The sequence below is a fragment of the Marmota flaviventris genome, chromosome 4 (assembly GCF_047511675.1).
Source record: "Marmota flaviventris isolate mMarFla1 chromosome 4, mMarFla1.hap1, whole genome shotgun sequence".
Taxonomy (NCBI): Eukaryota; Metazoa; Chordata; class Mammalia; order Rodentia; family Sciuridae; genus Marmota; species Marmota flaviventris.
Window position 1 is genome coordinate 69,275,002 of NC_092501.1, and position 17,149 is coordinate 69,292,150.

General features: G+C 36.9%; 1 protein-coding gene across 1 annotated transcript; it reads right to left on the bottom strand.

Moving 5' to 3' along the window:
* Positions 1-825: 825 nt before the first annotated feature.
* On the bottom strand, positions 826-16,571 carry Lipn (lipase family member N). The gene is made up of 10 exons (XM_071611716.1): positions 16,502-16,571; positions 15,104-15,219; positions 14,171-14,288; positions 11,548-11,746; positions 9,860-9,969; positions 7,151-7,287; positions 5,321-5,467; positions 3,856-3,927; positions 3,244-3,315; positions 826-1,059 (listed from the first exon to the last, which is right to left on the bottom strand). Exons 1-10 carry the CDS (start codon positions 16,569-16,571, stop codon positions 826-828), a joined length of 1,275 nt encoding a protein of 424 aa, XP_071467817.1.
* Positions 16,572-17,149: the final 578 nt, after the last annotated feature.

Below are 17,149 nucleotides of genomic sequence, written 5' to 3' on the forward strand. Positions count from 1 at the left end.
TATAAATTCCATTTTGATCCTGAAGACATAGTAGCTGATCAGCCTAGTTTCTCCTTAGAGCAAATCATTTCTAAGAGTTGTCTTCTGCCAGGGATCTCTAACACACTATTATAAGACTAATGTATTAGTTTGATTTTGTTTCAGAGGCAATGGCCTATAGTGAATAAGTTTAGTAATTAATCATTCAGCTTATCTCAGTCTTTTTCCTTCTAGCTTGTTACAGTATAACAAGCTCCTGGAAAACTTAAATTTTATTAGTTTTTCATTCTGCCATTTCCATCAGGCTTATTGATATGGGCCAATTTATTTCAGGACTTGTGTATAGATGAGGACTATAATGACTATTGGCCCAATTGTGGCTTCAGGAAAACCATAAGGTCACAGCCACAGATATATTCCTAAATGGCTTTCCTGATGAAGACTTTCTCTCCAGCCAATGCTTCTCTGCTTCCATTTAATCCATTGAAAAAGGGTATAGGGAGGTGGTGAGTTATTGTTTGCATGAAGTGTAGGGCAAAGAAACTCCTTTTCACCTAGTCTCTCAATTGTACATTTAATAGAGACGTGCTTACTAGATCATCTTGGATTAAAAAGAGACCTTAGTCCTGTCTAAGAGGGTAGGATCCTGAGATTTCAGGTGCAAACACCTCTTAAAGAAAAGAGTGGCGCAGTTCAAGTAATCCCTAGTTGGGATGCCCAGATAAGGGAACACCTTGGCAATAGCAGCAAGGGTGGTGGGGGCGATCTCACTGTTCATTAGTATTTCTCCTAAGGCTTCTTGGGGGCTTGGAAGAAATTTTGAACTGAAAAGTAGATGCATTAGATTTAGAGGTATTCTTTCATCAAAGCTATGATCTTATTGTACACCCGTTGCGGGGCATCAAGGCCCCAGATGAAATCAAAGTGGTTCCACTCTGGCAATAGTTTGTAGTAACGAAGATTCCTAATTTGGGGGAGTATCCTGTCAATGTCCTTTGGCGTTATAAGCATGTCATGTCCACCAGCCCAAATAGCAGTGGGCACTTTCATGGCAGTCAAGTCATACAGTGGAGGACGACTCTGTGAAAGAGAAAGAAAAGGCATTCATGAGAGGAGGCGCCTCATAGCAGCAGCTGAACTCCAATAAATGGGAAGGCTGCTAAAGGAGTGTCTGCCATGATCATAGCTCTGTGAGGCAATGAGGGAGGTAAGAAGATACTCTACTGTCCCTACCTTCAAGGAGCGCAGAGGAGCAAGAAAGACACGGCAGCTAAACAAACATCTGTATGTAAAGTAGTGTATGCTGCATGCCATAAAACACCCCTGAAAGGCAATGGAAGTGAAAAGGAAGAGGAAATTGTTTCTAACTGGGGGCTTCAAAAAAGAGGAGTCCACCAGTCACCGTAGTATATAACCGTAATGCCAGTGATTTGGGAGGCTGACAAAGGAAGATCACAAATTTGAGGCTAGTCTAGGTAACTTAGTGCCTCAAAATGAAAACAAAACAAAACACTGGTGAATGAGATGGATGGCAATTAAAAGCTGAGAGTGACTTAATAGAGTACTTATAATAGAAAGATAAAGAATGAAACTACATTTTCCAAGGTTAAGGAGTGAGCCAAAGAGGGAAAGACGCTCTCTTGAATATTGAAAAATGTTAATAGAAACAGTGAAGGAATGATGACAACTAGATAGAATTGACAGGTTAAGAGAAGGTTTGTTTGCTCGTTTTCATAAAGGACAGGAGTTCATGTAAGATAAAAAGAGCAACCAGGAGGAACGGGAGGTAAGAATTGGATCCCAAGGTATATTTTTCCATATAATTTTACACACCAAAACTTTAGGAAGAGGAGGTAAGAAGATATAGGGAAATGGGAACAGAAGCAGATTATCTTCCTAATAGAGAAAAGAGGGAAAAAATTAGGAGGACAGAGATATTTGGGTGCAGGTAAAGTTCATTTACACAACACATAGGTATTAAGGGCTCTGGACATGCCAGGTTCTCTTCCAGGTGAGGAAAACATTTGGGAATGAGATGGAGGGAAAGCCGTATACTCGTGGCACTAGGTTGATCCTCTAACACTCAATAACACATAATGTGGGAACAGAGATCAAGCTGGGGACTTGAGGGAGAGCAAGCTGAAGCTAGTACAGACTAGTTTCTCTAGGGAATGTAATAAAGTTGACTTCAATGATATAGTTTACCTCTTGTAATTGTCTTAAGAGGTTAGTAGAATCTTATTCCTCTAACAATTTATTTCATTGCTCAGAAAGTGACTGGTCTAATTGTTTTGATCCTGAGAAACAACTTAATTGATATGTGTTTGCACTAGCAAAAAGTCTTTAAGATAGTCCGGGAAGACACTGAAAAATTTAATTTAATGTACTTAGTTCATATTTAGAAGCCCAATCCCTGACTGAGAATAGAAAGGTTGTAAAGGGAGAGATTTCAAATGAAGTGCTAAATGAGTCTACAAATTTTGATATGTAAAGTTATATAGAAAAAGATGCCTTATAATCCAATTCTTAAATGTTAAATATTAATTTTCATGTGGAATCTTAGTTTTTTTCCCCTGTTGGTATTAAAAAATGTGTATGTATTCTGTCAAAGTTTTTCTGAAACAATTTCCATTATTATGCCCCCATTAAAATTACCCCCCCCCCCACACACATATATATATATATAATATATATATATATATTATATATATCAGAAACTTATTATTTCAAGATAATTTTATTGCATATTTGGAAAACCCAATACTTTAAAATGTTCTTATACAAAAAGATAGTAAAATATGAGACCAATATTCAGAAATTGAATAAAAAAGAGGAACTAACGCAAAATGAAATTCATACTTTCTGCTATGTATGAATAAATGTATTTCCCTCTACAAAATATATTTTGAAAAAAAAAGCTATCAGTAACATTGGTTATCTTGCTATAATTTAAAATGTAGAAGCAAGATTAAAAGTTGTACAAACCAACATGATCCTGAAAAAAACAGAATAAATATGTCAGATCATTAATACATCCAGTTATTTCTGGGTGGTAGGATACAAATGATTTTACTTTCTTTATATGTATCCCTTTTATTTCCTAAAAATTCTGAAATGAATGCAGATTAAAATTAGATATTTATTTCATAAAACTCTCATCAGCATAAATGTCACCAATTAGCAGGTAGGATTCTTCTTACTCTCAAATAATTTCATATTAAAACTTCTCAAAATCCCCTCCTGGGGTCATTCTCAGTAGCTTACCTGATTATAATGAAGCATATTTTCAGCTTCACTTCCCCAATCATAGGCTCTGAATTCTTCAGATCGGTAAAGCTGAAATAGATGTGTTTTAGAAAAAGAATATTTAGGATAAGAATCATGAGTTCCAACAGCAAATCTGAGAAAAACACTGGGAAGAAAACAAGGCCCCTGGATCACCAGAAGAATGTATATCTTACTATTATCATAAATTGTGTACTTTCTATTGAAAGGGAAACAATGGTCTTCTTTGGTTTACAGGAAAAACTAATGGAAAACCAAGTCTCTGTAGAAGAAAGTCAAATCCCAGATTTTTCTCTCTCTGGAAAGGTTGCAGCTCTTCTGAGGCCCTCTCAATTTAACTCTTAACTTAAACTCAGGGACTACTTTATTTGTTTTGATTTTAGATGGGATTCATTTATGTCATCTAGTTGGTCTGCACTATAAACCTCCCCACCTTCTTTGTGAATCTAGGGAAATCAAAACAGGAAGGAGGCAACAAGGACAAATTGAAAGCAAGTTGCTAAGTTCTTGGGTGAGTCTGAGAGTGAACTCTGTCCATTTATCTATAATGAGAGTAAGGATCGGTGTGGTTTCCCACAACAAGGACTCTACCTGTTTTAAATGCAATATGTTCTGTATTGATGATCCAGTGGGAGCATGGGATAGATACACATCCATTCGACTCTAAGAGAAATCAAACCCATGTTACAGCAACAATCACCCAATGAAATGAACCATGCATTTCAAAAGCAGGAATTAATGATCAATACTGGTGTTTTGAAAATGATGAGGGAGAATCATCTAAATAAACCCATATTGATGTCAGGAACTTGAATGTGAGTGAACCATAGGTTGACTAGTAGGATGGGCTGCTGGACAGCAAACCTGCGCCAGCTCTGAATATGCAGGGTAATTCACTTATTTTGAAGTAGAATCAGGTGTGATGGACATTAAGGAGCTCAGAAACCAGGGAAGGTGTTATGTGCAAGAGCACGTTGGTATGTGCATGTGCACATATGTGCACTGTCACAGATCAAGAGGTATAAAACCTGGATTTCAGACCCATGTTGTTCATTATCAGCTCTATGACCTTGGTCAAGTTATTGAGTATCTCTGAGTTTCTGTTTTCACTTCTCGTAAATGAATATATTAAAAATATTACAAACTGGCTAGGCTCTTATGGGAGTAAAAATAAAACTAAAAGTCAATTCTTTCCAAAGAGTACTTCAATCTCTGTAAACATTCTAAGGATGAAAATTATAGAGATCAAAGAGTAATTGTAATTATATGTCTTAGAATATAATGTACTCATTCAAGGGAAATTTAAAAATCTGTACTTTTGGAAAAAAATAGGCTTTGAACAACGGTTCCTCATGAGTTTCAACTTAACATAATTTAGCTTCTATAAGCATAGGGATGGACTGGCTTGTGGAAAATAGATATCTTGGGACTGAGTTCACTATAACACACTAATTGGCTGATAATTAGAATACAACAGAGAAAACTATTCAACCACACGAATCTGTGAATGGAAATTGCTCACCTCTTCCTCCTTTTTGAATTCTCAATAACAAAGATTTGATTTAAAATGGACTACTACTTCTTCATAGAAAGGGGATTCTATTTCCCATATTGTCTGAGATTTTTCCAAGTTAAGTGGTGAGTTTTATTTGAAACCACAGTCACTCATACAGGAAGGCACATATGAAATGAGAACAATGCTTTCATCATTTTCTAGGATTTCATTTTATAACTAAACATATTCAAATGCAATAAATACATGTTAACTGTAGTACATTGTGGCTGATTGTGGACAGGTGAAAATCTATTACTTCTCATGGAACATCCACGCTCCTAACTTTGACCAGGGATGGAAGGATGCAGCTGCCTTTCCCTTCCAGAGTCCTTACATGTAAGGTCCATGGAATATCTAATCAGCTATGCACAGCAAATATCTGCCTTTAAAGGTGCCTTTAAAGGACCATACAAACTATAGTGTAATACATGGATAAGAATGAGTCACAGGAAAGCTGGGATTTCTTCAAGCATTAAATGGCTCCAAAATTATTATACATACCACATTCATATTTTTCTTGTTGTATCCAGCCCATAAGGACATAAATTCACTACATATCACCCAGAGTATTTTATTGTTGCAGATTTTGGTAGAAGGTGTCTTCTTGGTCTTATCTTCTAAAAAGAAACCTTTAGTACCAAACATAGCCTGTAAAAATAAAAATCAATTATCTTTTCAAGATCCATGTTCAGACTTCTTGAAAATACCTTCATTGTAGAAATGCATCATAGTGGAGGATCTATTTGCTGTTTTAGTCCAGGAAACCAAGTTGCTCAGGAAAAATGACTTAGGAATTCACTTTCAAATGAGGAAGATCATTAAACGTTATTTACAGGGAGTCAGCAGTAAGGAATCTTCACCTCAAATTTAGTTCTTCATGATGAAGCTTCCTGTTTTCTGTCTAATCAGCAATTGCCATTATTCCTCATTTATTGATAAGAGAAATGGGACACTTTTTTTTCTTAAGGTGAAACATTATACTGACTAGAAAGGAAAAGCAGGTTTTTCATATTACTCACGTACACATTGGCTTTCTTGTACTGTCCTAGATTAGTCAGCTGTCACCATGTAAAGTACAGAATGTAGTACCAAAGAGAAGGTGCCACTGGACATCGAAGTTGTGATGACGTCACACAGACAGCATAGCTAAAAACTTCAAAGTCTTGGAAAAATAAGCTTCTGGAGGTAGTCAAAGGCAGCGGGGATCCAGAGAATAGGACTTAAAATGGCAGGAATTTTGACAGTACAGAATGTGAACTAAGATAACCCAGGGACATTATTTGGTTGACTTCTGATCTATAAGATAGCAACACATGTATAAGACTGGTTTATTTATAGATAGATATATCTGCCTCTGAATTTGACAGATTAGTTTACTCAACCCTGCCCAAATGGAGGTAACAGTCACGATTAACTGATGTCAACACATTTTGAAAACAAACTACCAACCCTGCAAAGGGGATGTCACCTCACTTGTGCTCACAGTAAACAATAGAATAAAACTGTTATCAAATGAATCATTAGGCCTAATAGAAGTTCCTCCTTATGTTAGCTCATTAATATTTTTTCCCATTCCTACTACTCTACTCCAAATCTGGGTCTCATCTTTTTATGAGCGAATTACTATGATATTCTAAATAGTCTCCCTTGACTTGATTTTAGCCCAAATCCATTTTTACCATTGCCCCAAATTGAAAGGGCAACCTTTTAAAAATATATGCTCTTTGTGTACATGACCTTCATGGAAAAACAAAAACAAGCAAAATACAGAACAATGATTTAGTGAATAAAATTTCAAATCTATAATTGTCAATTACAGAACCCTTTCATCCCTTAAATAATAACAATAAATACTTGAATAAATACATGAGCTGTAAGACACTGAGGCTTTGGAATGTAACTTTAATAAATTAGAGGAAGCTCCCATATGGAAAAAAAAATCATGTTAGGCTTATCTAACATCTAAACGAGGACATCCATGATCATACATAACTTGAAGAGTGTCTTCTAATTGGACATTGTGAATTCATTGACCTGCCCAAATAAATAGAACAAGAAAACTTGTGAGAAGACTCTCTATGAATATAGCACTCAGCTCAGATTGAGATTTTGGCATGTACTCAGTTCTGTGACTGGGTACAGTAGATACTGTGTGGGACCTGTAGATACCATGGCACACACAATACACACATTCACAAGCACATGTTCATGGAGTCTTAGATTTTATTTACTTAGAGTTCCTACTTTACTTCATAATATATTTAAAGCTAATAAAGATCTATGATCCCAAATGAGATCCTCAGGTAAATTTTGACAAAAGGAGAAGCCTACCTTGATTATGGAATTTGGAAGTAGAAAAAAACTGGTAAAAATGCTTGTGGGGTATCTGAATGAGATCACAGGACTCAGGGCAAAATTCATTTTGATTCTTTGTGCCAGTTCAGGCATGGTGGAAAAGGCTGCAAATCCTGGGAGAATAGAGACAAGATAATCTTGTAAAAATTAAAAATACATAGGCAATATTTCTACCAGCAAAAGTGGGGATCTATTTATTCATTTCCTTTGTCCTTCTATTGCAACGATTTTGTGGATGAAGTGGGATTTTTTTCTGCAAAGATAATCTGCCTTCAGTTCTTTCTACTCCCAAGTCCCCCTTTCTTTTATTCCATTGATGGACAATTTAATTTGGTTATGGATATGGAGTACCTGGTAGGTGAAGGGGGAGGGGGAGGCTGCTGAAGCATCTACTAATAGCTGGGTGAACTGTACTCAGTCTCACCTCCCAAGCATGGGGTGAATTATGGGGAGAATCATTTTACCCCCAACTCTGAGATGAGCAATGAGTCACAGAGCTTCTGAAAGAAAATAATCAGTCCACAAAACATGCATTGATTGGTTCATCCACAATATTATCCAGTTATTCCATAGGATTTCTTTCTCACTATAGAGTAAGATTTCTTTGCACCAGTGCCTTGCTGGACGCTCACCAATAACTCAGACTCTTTCCAGCTTCCAACATGGAAGGGGCTTTTGTTGGGTCCACTATGATCCCAGTAAGGACCTAGTCCTTCCATTGGTTCTACTCTTTCAACAGTATCCCTGTGAGGATGATGGTGGAGATCATCACTAGGCTAAAAAGACTATGCAGGGTACCTATATATTTTGATTTCATGAGGTGATTTCCTGGGCCTCTGATGGAAGCGGGGTGGGTGTATGGCACACAGAGATGCTTACTAAAATGTTAAAACTATTTTGGCCAGTGGGGGAAAAACTGGACAATTTGACTAAACAATTGAGTCAACAACTCTGAACAAGGGGTAATACTTCTGCCAGAGGGTTTTTGAAAACGTATACAGGTGAGTTTTCTGGTGGTTACACTAATTTGGAAGCCATACTGACATTTAGTGGGCCTGGGACTTGGATTGCTAAATGTCCTACAAACAGTGGATCCTTTCCATGTGACAAAGTTGCTCTGTCCAAAATACAAACAGTGCTCACTGAAACATTTCATGCCCTCGGTCTAGTGCAGAACGCGCATGACCATATTCTCTGTATTCTCTGCAGATTAAATATAAGAGTATATCTAAGTCTCACTTTCCCAGATTCAACCCAAGTCATTCTCCTCTGTACTGTCCTTCTTTCCACAGTGCCCAGACCCTCTGTTGGTGAAGGCCGACTGACTTGGTTTGAATCTAAGTTCTGTCTCTATGTGCTCAGAGACCTTAGGAAACTCAATTTCTCTGAACATCTGTTTCCTCTTGTATGAAATGGAGATAATAACAGTAGAGTTGTTCACAAGATTAGAGGGAGAAAAAGCACTGGACATAAGGTCTTAAACATAATCAGTGCTCAATATGCACTCGAAATTATGGTAAAATTATTCTCCTCTCAGTAGCATTTCTTGGACTCTCATAGTAGTCCTTTTATATTCTTTTGGTCTGTGTGCTCTGATCTCCCTGCCTGTTTCAAGCTTGTAAACTATCATTATAAAGTAATGCTCTGTATCTGTTTATTATTGATGTTGATGGTGGTGGTTGTGGAAATATGGTAACAAGAATTATTGTTTCTTGCATAGTTTTACCCAAATTGTGCATTTTCCACAAAAAGTTATTATCTTAAAATTAGAAACTTTAATGGAAGATCAATAACAAATTCAAATTTTTATTAGTAGTTTCCTTAAATTTTTTTTTGATGGGTACCAGGGATGAATTCGGGGGTACGCAACCACTGAGCCACATCCCCAGCTCTATTTTGTATTTTATTTAGAGACAAGGTCTTAATGAGCCTCACTTTTGTTGAGGCTGGCTTTGAACTCATGATCCTCCTGCCTCAGTCTCCCAAGCCACTGGGATTAGAGGCATGTGCCACCATGCTTACCTCTTTTAAACTTTTACTTGGAACTAGATTACTGATTTCTTTCCAAAAAATCTTGACAATCATTAAGGTATACATTTTTTAAAAGAAGGTGATTTTTTAAATTATAAATATCTATACTGTTTACATTTGTTATTAGATGAATATTAGATAATATGCTGAGCATATTAGCTCAGTTAATTTATCACAATAAGCTTTTGTGTCCAATCCACAAACAAATGAGACCTTATCTTTTAAACTTGTTTAAATTAAATATGATCCTCTCCCTTTTATTTTATTTCAATCCAATCTGGGTTGTAAGGAAGACCCCATTGGTTTATATTTATCATTTCTCAGAGATATTTCATGATACTATGCTTCAGTTTTTCAGCTCAGAGGAAATCTAGAAACTTATTCTTTAGAATTTCCTCACTGGATTGGGGGCACGTGATTATTTGTGGAAAATTACAACATCATTACAGATGTGTGGCTACGACCCAAAATTGAGGAAAAGTTTGCTGGATATGCTGCCTGTCTCTGGACTGGAGGTTCATAGCCACTCAGAGCGTGAGGGTTGTTCCCAGCACAGGACAGAGTAGTAAGGGCACTATGAATAGCAGTTACTCTATTCCAGTTTAAAGGCATATTCCCATAAGATTCTAATAACACTGGCCTTTGTTAGCATACCTATGGTAGTGCCGAGTGAATGTCCAATGAAATACAACTTTTCCTGACCAGTTTTATTCACAATGAAATCTATTATTCCTGGGAGGTCGTATTTGGCCATTTCATCAAAACTGCAAAATAAAACAAGGCCTTATAAATACTTGAAACTGTAAGTTTAAAACTCAGACACTTTCCCACCCAGAATTCTGTGCTGTCTACTTAGTCAGTGGATATCTCATTACTTACCCAATTAAGTATAGACCATTGTAGCTTTTGTCTTGATTTACAGGTCACTTCCTAATAACAGAAGTGCTTGTAAGACTTGGGGATGCTATCTAAAGTTCAGTCTTATTCTTCATTCTATTCTCTTGCTTTTCTTTCTCTTCCCTTTCCCCATATAGTTTGCATGTCTCTGCTTCTGACAATCCCATGGGATTCAAGACTCCTAGGGCTATGTAATACTCACTTTTGGAAACAGGACTGTTGTCAGTTATGGTCCTATCATTCACTAGCTGAGTCACTTTTGATAAGTTCCTGAAATGCCCTGAGCCTAAACTTCCTCATTTGAGAAATGAACAGGATAGGTCCTGGTTTCCAGGGCTGCTCTACGCGTTGCATAGTGTGAAAGAAATGACCTGACTATTGGTAGGCACTTGATCAGATGTTGCTATTATTAGTACTTCTTTCTATATATTCAATGTATACAAAAGTTCTATAGTACCAGTCCAACCAGCATTAATGAAAAGGCCTGTTATATTGTCAGGTATACCAAGAGCTAGAGACCTGCTTATTAAAAGCATATATGAGGAGATCTCTAAATTGATACTACCAAGTATAAGTGGAATTTTGTAATGCCTTCAAGTGCATTTACCGCCAAGCTCCCAGTCAAGGACTTGGTGACATGAAATGCTTCCTGACTAGCACCTTCCACAGAGCTCTAGCCCTAACAATTTACTCTATCCTCCTTCTCTCAGCCTGTCACTGGGTGCTTAATATTTCATTAATATTCAAGAATATAGGAACGCATGATCTATTCTAGCAGCAAACCAATAGGGAGCTTAAGTTTGAGGAAGGGCAAGCTATTGTAGGCACCAGCTTATCATCTGGTAGCAGAGAAACACTTCCATTAAAAGAAACAGACAACATATTAAAATATTCTCATTGCCCATTAATACTGTTTTGAAAATTTTATATTGAAATTTTCCTGAAAATTGTATTCTGTTCAATCTCAGAACAGTGTTTTTAAAATAAATACAGTATTAATACACATCATCTTTGCAAAATTGATTGGCTGTCTAGGAAAAGATTTATAAAAATGCCATTAGAATAAATAAAAGCTTCATGAAGCCAGGGATTTGATCTGAATAGATTTGAATGCTCAGGGCATAAGATAGTGCATACAGCAGGCACTTCATAAATATTGGTTGAATGAATGCATGCATGGGTCATAGGAGTATTCTGAGTTGTCCCTTGAGCATATTTATAAAGTATAGTCAGATTGAATTGGAATGTCAGATGATCTTGTTTAACTGGCACAATTTGCCTGTGGGAGAATCAGTCAAAATGAAAGATTCTTACAATTTAAGATGTCAGTAGAAATGATGAGGAGCTTCATGACTTCAAGTATTATAGACTATTATTAATACCATCCATACTATTATATATTTCAAGAAATTGCCTCCAACTTGTTTTTCTTAGATATAGTTTACCTAAAGGCCCAGAATTTCTCTTCATTTTCTGAGAGTGTTTTGTGTCTTCTTGACCAAGTGTTCCCCCGACTATTTCCCATCCATACGTCGTAACCTGCATCTGCTAGAAGGAATCCAAGGCTTCCATTGGCATAATTCTCAAGCCAGTAGGCAGTGTCTGAAAACAGGGCATGCTGAAAGTACACAACTGGCCGGGGACCTGTGACGGTGGTACAAAGACAGAAATCAAGAAGAATCTGTGATAAATAAAGTATGTCCAAACATGATAGCAACACACACCACACACAAATACATGCCAAGAATAGAAGACATAAACAGAATATGCTTTTCTCCCTATCATTAGTGCAGAGAATTATAATCATATAACTTCAATTTCTTGAGCACAAACTTTGTACCTGGAGCTAGGTAGAATGATTTACAGGAATTAGCTTATTAAACTCTTATAATAACTTTTGAAAGTAGTTGCTATTTTAAAGATGTGGAAAACAAGGCTTAGGGAAGATAAGTGATTTTCCCAGCAGGTCTTTCAACAAACAAAAGTACAGAGAAGAGACAAACCTGATTCTGTCTCATTCTAACAGAGAATTGTAACTGCTCTGTTTTTATGTGTTCATTTACAAATGGTCACCAATTTATGACGGCTTGACTTACTGTTTTCAACCTTCCCATGTGCAAAACTGATATGTATTCAATATAAATCATACTTCAAATTTTGAATTTTGATCTTTTTCTAGGCCAGCAATATATTATATAATACTCTGAAGATGCTGGTCAATGATGGCAATGACCATCAGCTCCCAGACAGGCATGTGATCATGTGGATAAATGATCCATACTACACAGTGCACTGTGTCGTGAAGCTATGGTGTTCAGTAGGTCAGGTGTATTTAATTCACTTTTTCTTATGCTACTTTAAATTTTTAGTTGATTTTATCAGTACATAATCCCATGCTAAGTTGAGAAGCATCTGTAAACATAGGTTCTGCACGTGGCTTATAAAGATGCACAATTTATCATGCTTAATGGATCCCTACGTCTCTTCCAGGGAGGAAGAGGAGGTAAGCATAAATGAGCACTTGTAAGTTCCTCACCAAGTCTGTCTCAAACTCCAGCCTCTGCTCACTGGAGAACATTGGCAAATTACAACAGTAGTTTTTATATTGAAATAATTAATAATTAATAAGTAAAATTAGCATATCGTCCTTTCAACTCCCAAATTCATAAGGGAAAGTTTGCAGGAAGAACCAGGGCGAACAATGCAGAACAGTAACCTTAATTCAGTGGCTGCCTGGAATTCTGGTTCTGTGTCTTGGTTATTTGTGTGACTATGGGCTTGTTACATAATCTGTGGTGCCTCCGTTTCATCATCTGTAAGATGGTGACTACTGGGTTGCTGGAGGTTTTAACTGATTTAAATTATTTAGAATAACACAGAAAATAAATGGTTTTTAGCTACAAATGTTTCCAAAATTCTCTGTCCTTAAGCAAACTTTTTTCTATAAGATTTTTCCTCCTTTTTTATTTCATAGTTTCCTTGCCCTCAATCCTGTTATTGCCCAGATTTAGTAAAAGACAAACCCCAAAGTAAACAAAGAGATGCAGGATGCACTATTAAATTTGAAATCATGATAACAACAAATAATTTCTTTAGTACAAGCACAGCCTAAATTGGAAATTCAAAAAAACCTATTTGTTGCTTATTCTGCTTTCAAATCTAACTGGAAATCCCTTACTTTATCTGGGAGAACTATCTATATCCCACTCCCCTTTTTCATTCTGAAATTCTTGAATTTATTTATTCAGTATTATTTATTAATTATCAATTAGTTTTACATATTTATTATAAATTATTTTTTCTTAGAGTGTCAAACAAAGTTATTTTAGCTGTCACTTAAAAGTGGTGATGGGGGAAACCATGCAGAACCAACAGTAATGGTAAGCATCTGCCAATAAGTGACTTGCCTTTGAGTCTTTGCACATATTTTGCTTACTCTCATTTTTCCCTTCTGAAAGCCTGTGCAGTTATAGTTCATTTTTAAGAAGCACTATCCCAGGCTTCTGCATGCTTGGCTCCTCATTCTACAATTCAGGCCTCATTTTACAACACCAGGCTGTTCCCTTTCATAAACCGTCCCTTAGGCCAAGGGGCATGTGAATATTGGTTATCCTTCCTGGAAAAAGTTCCCAGAAGTGCCACTGTCATTTAACTTGATGTTTTACTCTGCAGAGAAAGGATCATGGATCTTAGTGGGAGCAAAGGAAGCTTGTCTGGGTACCCCACTGGAGTCAATTTCTTTCCACCCAGAAAAACCTCTTCCAACAATGAGGAAATCCAATATCCTGGGACATATGAGGAACCAGGAATGACCTAACAAAATGTAGGCTCCACCTTGGCATTTCCACCCTAAGAAACAACCCCAGTGGCTCTGAGTAGGATCGGTCATGCCTTTGGTATTTTTAGGCTTTTATCTGTTTTTGAAGAATTAGAGGCAAAAGAATGAGTCTTTTTTTAGAGACCACCCCAATAATTCAAACAAATTTTGATAAAGTACTCTCTTTATGAATATCCAGCTTTACATTTCAGTCACATGCAGTCCCTTCTCAGCAGACGCGTATCTTGTACCTGTGCTCCTAGCATGCCGTCTTCCACAGGGAATCCTGTTGATGCTGAGTATGTACCCATCTGCAGTGGTGACTTCATACTCTTCGCTGGGGTAGCCATTGTAGGTGATGATTTCACTCTGCCCAGGGAAAAGACAGCCATCCACTAAACTTCTTCTCTGAATGACATCAAAAGGAACTAGAACAAAGCACCTAGTGCATCTTATTGGGGTGGAGTGTGTAAAATCTTCAGCCACAAGTAACCATAAAATTAATCTACCCACTTAAAGTCTTAATAAAAATAGTCAGGTGTGGTGGCATCCTCCTGTAATTCCAGCTACTTGGGAGGTTAAGGTAGGAGGATTATAAATTCAAGGCCAATTTGAACAACTTAGTGAGACCCTGACAAAAAAATGAAATAAAGTAAAATAATAAAATAAAAGGGGCTGGGGATGTGGCTCACGGGTAGAGCACACCTGGGTTAAATACTCAGTACCTAAAAAACTAAAAATAATAAAAACAAAGCAAAACAAAAGAAACAAGTAGAATGTTAGATAATATCTAGTGTAGGCCAATTTTGAGGGGGGTGATATTCATCATTGACACATTCTTTCTCACAAAGCTATATTTTCCAGTCACTTGTCACTAGAGACCTCTCTAGGTTTAAAAATGGTAAAACTATAGACTAATAGAAGGCAGTCTCATACATCACCCAAATGGCTTAATATTCTTAAAGTATACATTCAGAACAAGAGTTGGTGTATTTAATACAATAAAATTCTGCGTTGTGTTACTGGTAGAAAATATTAATTATTCAACTGAAGGAGCAGATCTACCTAGCTTGACCCTTCTAGAGTGGTTAAAAACCATCCACCTGTTTTTCTTATCAGAGATTTTCCCCACCACCCACTAATCCTGCTTTATTTGATGTTCTTTGGAATTCATCTTGACTTACAGTGTTCATCCACACTTCAGGATTCACTTCATTTTCCAAATTCAAGAATCCACCAGCATTTAATGTTCCACAAATCAAACAAACTATTGTTAAAAACAGCCACATCACAGGAATGCCTGGCAGAAAACATTTAACATTCACAGATTTATTTCATCCATCAATCTTGACTTGTGAAATAAAAACAGTGCCCTAATGGAAACTGGAGTAAGATCCTGGGAACATTGATAGTGTTTGGAAGACAACAGATAAAATGAACTAACTCAGAGCACTATTAATCTACTTTTGCACATAGAAACTGTCTTGACATAGTCCAGTTCTTAAAAGGGAATGAATTCAATATAGCACAGAGGCTTTTTATTTGCTCTTATTTTAATCATTTTTTTAAAATTTATTTTAAGTCATTGTTCATCTGTGAAGTGCCTGAATTCCTAATGATTTATAGGACAAGTTTCCACATCACAGCACAGTGAAAGTAGAGGTGTCTCTAGGGTAGACCAGAATCCCACAAAGCAACCAAGAACCTTGAATTGATGAAGCTTTTGCCAACAAACAAGCTATGATGAGCTTCTCATGCTGTGACTATATCATATGTGGACATCCAGAGGAATAATCTTGCACATGTCCATGTGTACCTCACTTTCTTGCCATGGTTCAAAAGCAGTTTCAAAAGCAGGCTGACACCAGTAAGAGAGTAGCTTGCTCATCATCTGAGTGTGTTGCAGTCAATTGGCCTGAACTTGAAATTCAGCCTCACCACAAACAAGATTTTTGACCTTGGGCAAGTTATTTTATAGCTTTGTCTTTTTGTTTGTCAGTATCATAAAAATAATAATATCACCTATTTCATAGTGTTATAGGGAGGGCTAAGTGACATAATATATATAACACACCCAGTGCAGTGTAAGTCCTTAATAAATGTTTTCATTATTTTTTTTTTCTAAGAATAAGCCAATGACTAATACCAGAGAGCTTTTACTGTAACAAAACCATGTCTGACTTATAAAAATTACAGTTTACTTTTGAAGCAAAATAGCTTTTCATACATTTGCTACCTAGATGCAGATGATTTTATATCTGTAAATGTTATATAATCTAAACACTGCTTTGAAACTATTAGTAGCTAATGGTAAGTGCTTACCTTATGCTAGGCATTGTCCTCGGTGCTTCATAAGTTAAAGCTAGAAAATCTCCATGAAGCTGGTACCAATACTCTCCATTTTATCAATTAAAACAAAACAAAACAAAAGCTTGGAGAGATTTAATTCCTAGTCAAGAATACAGAACAAGCCGGTGACAGGTCTAGGCTGGGTAGGCAGGCAGCCTCTCCTCAGAGCTCTTGCATCTAAGAGCCATTGCCATCTGGCCTCCCAGTTGTGATAAAATCTCCATCTTACCTACTTAGGTGAGCTTCACCTGCTTCCAAGGACTCCTGATTGATGAGGAACTTCTGAATTTTTGCTTTTGACATCAGGCTGAAGAGTAAGATATGGTTGCAGTAACTGTTAGAAACTAGAGAGATGAGAAACAGGAAGCTTGTGGAAATGAGGAAAACTTGGACTGTGCCTCACCCAAGGCGTCTCCTTGGCACACACAGTATCATGATACAGTTTGCATATTGGGAAATTGTGGTCTACATAATGCCAAGTAACCACTTTGGCTGAATCATTCATATTTCCACTGTCCTTGTGGGGAGTGTTCAGTAACATTTTCAAACCAGTGCATGGAACGGGGAAGTAGATCAGGATTCTAATGGACAAAATCAGAAATAATAGTATCACCCCTCAAACCCCATAGTCTAACAGTAAGAATCCAATGAAGCAAAGTATGTGAAAATATAGTGTCAACCATGAAGTTCGCAAGGATATGCATGATTGTCACTCGACAAAGAAGATGAAGCAATTTGTTTGGTGATGCTTGAGACCAGAGGAGTTTGGAGCTAGCAATGTGGCAGAGGAAAGTGACTCACATGTTAAATGTATTTGGCCTATTGTCAACTTTGGCAGTAACTGCTGTGCTAGCTGACCCAGAAACCATTTAACTACTGCT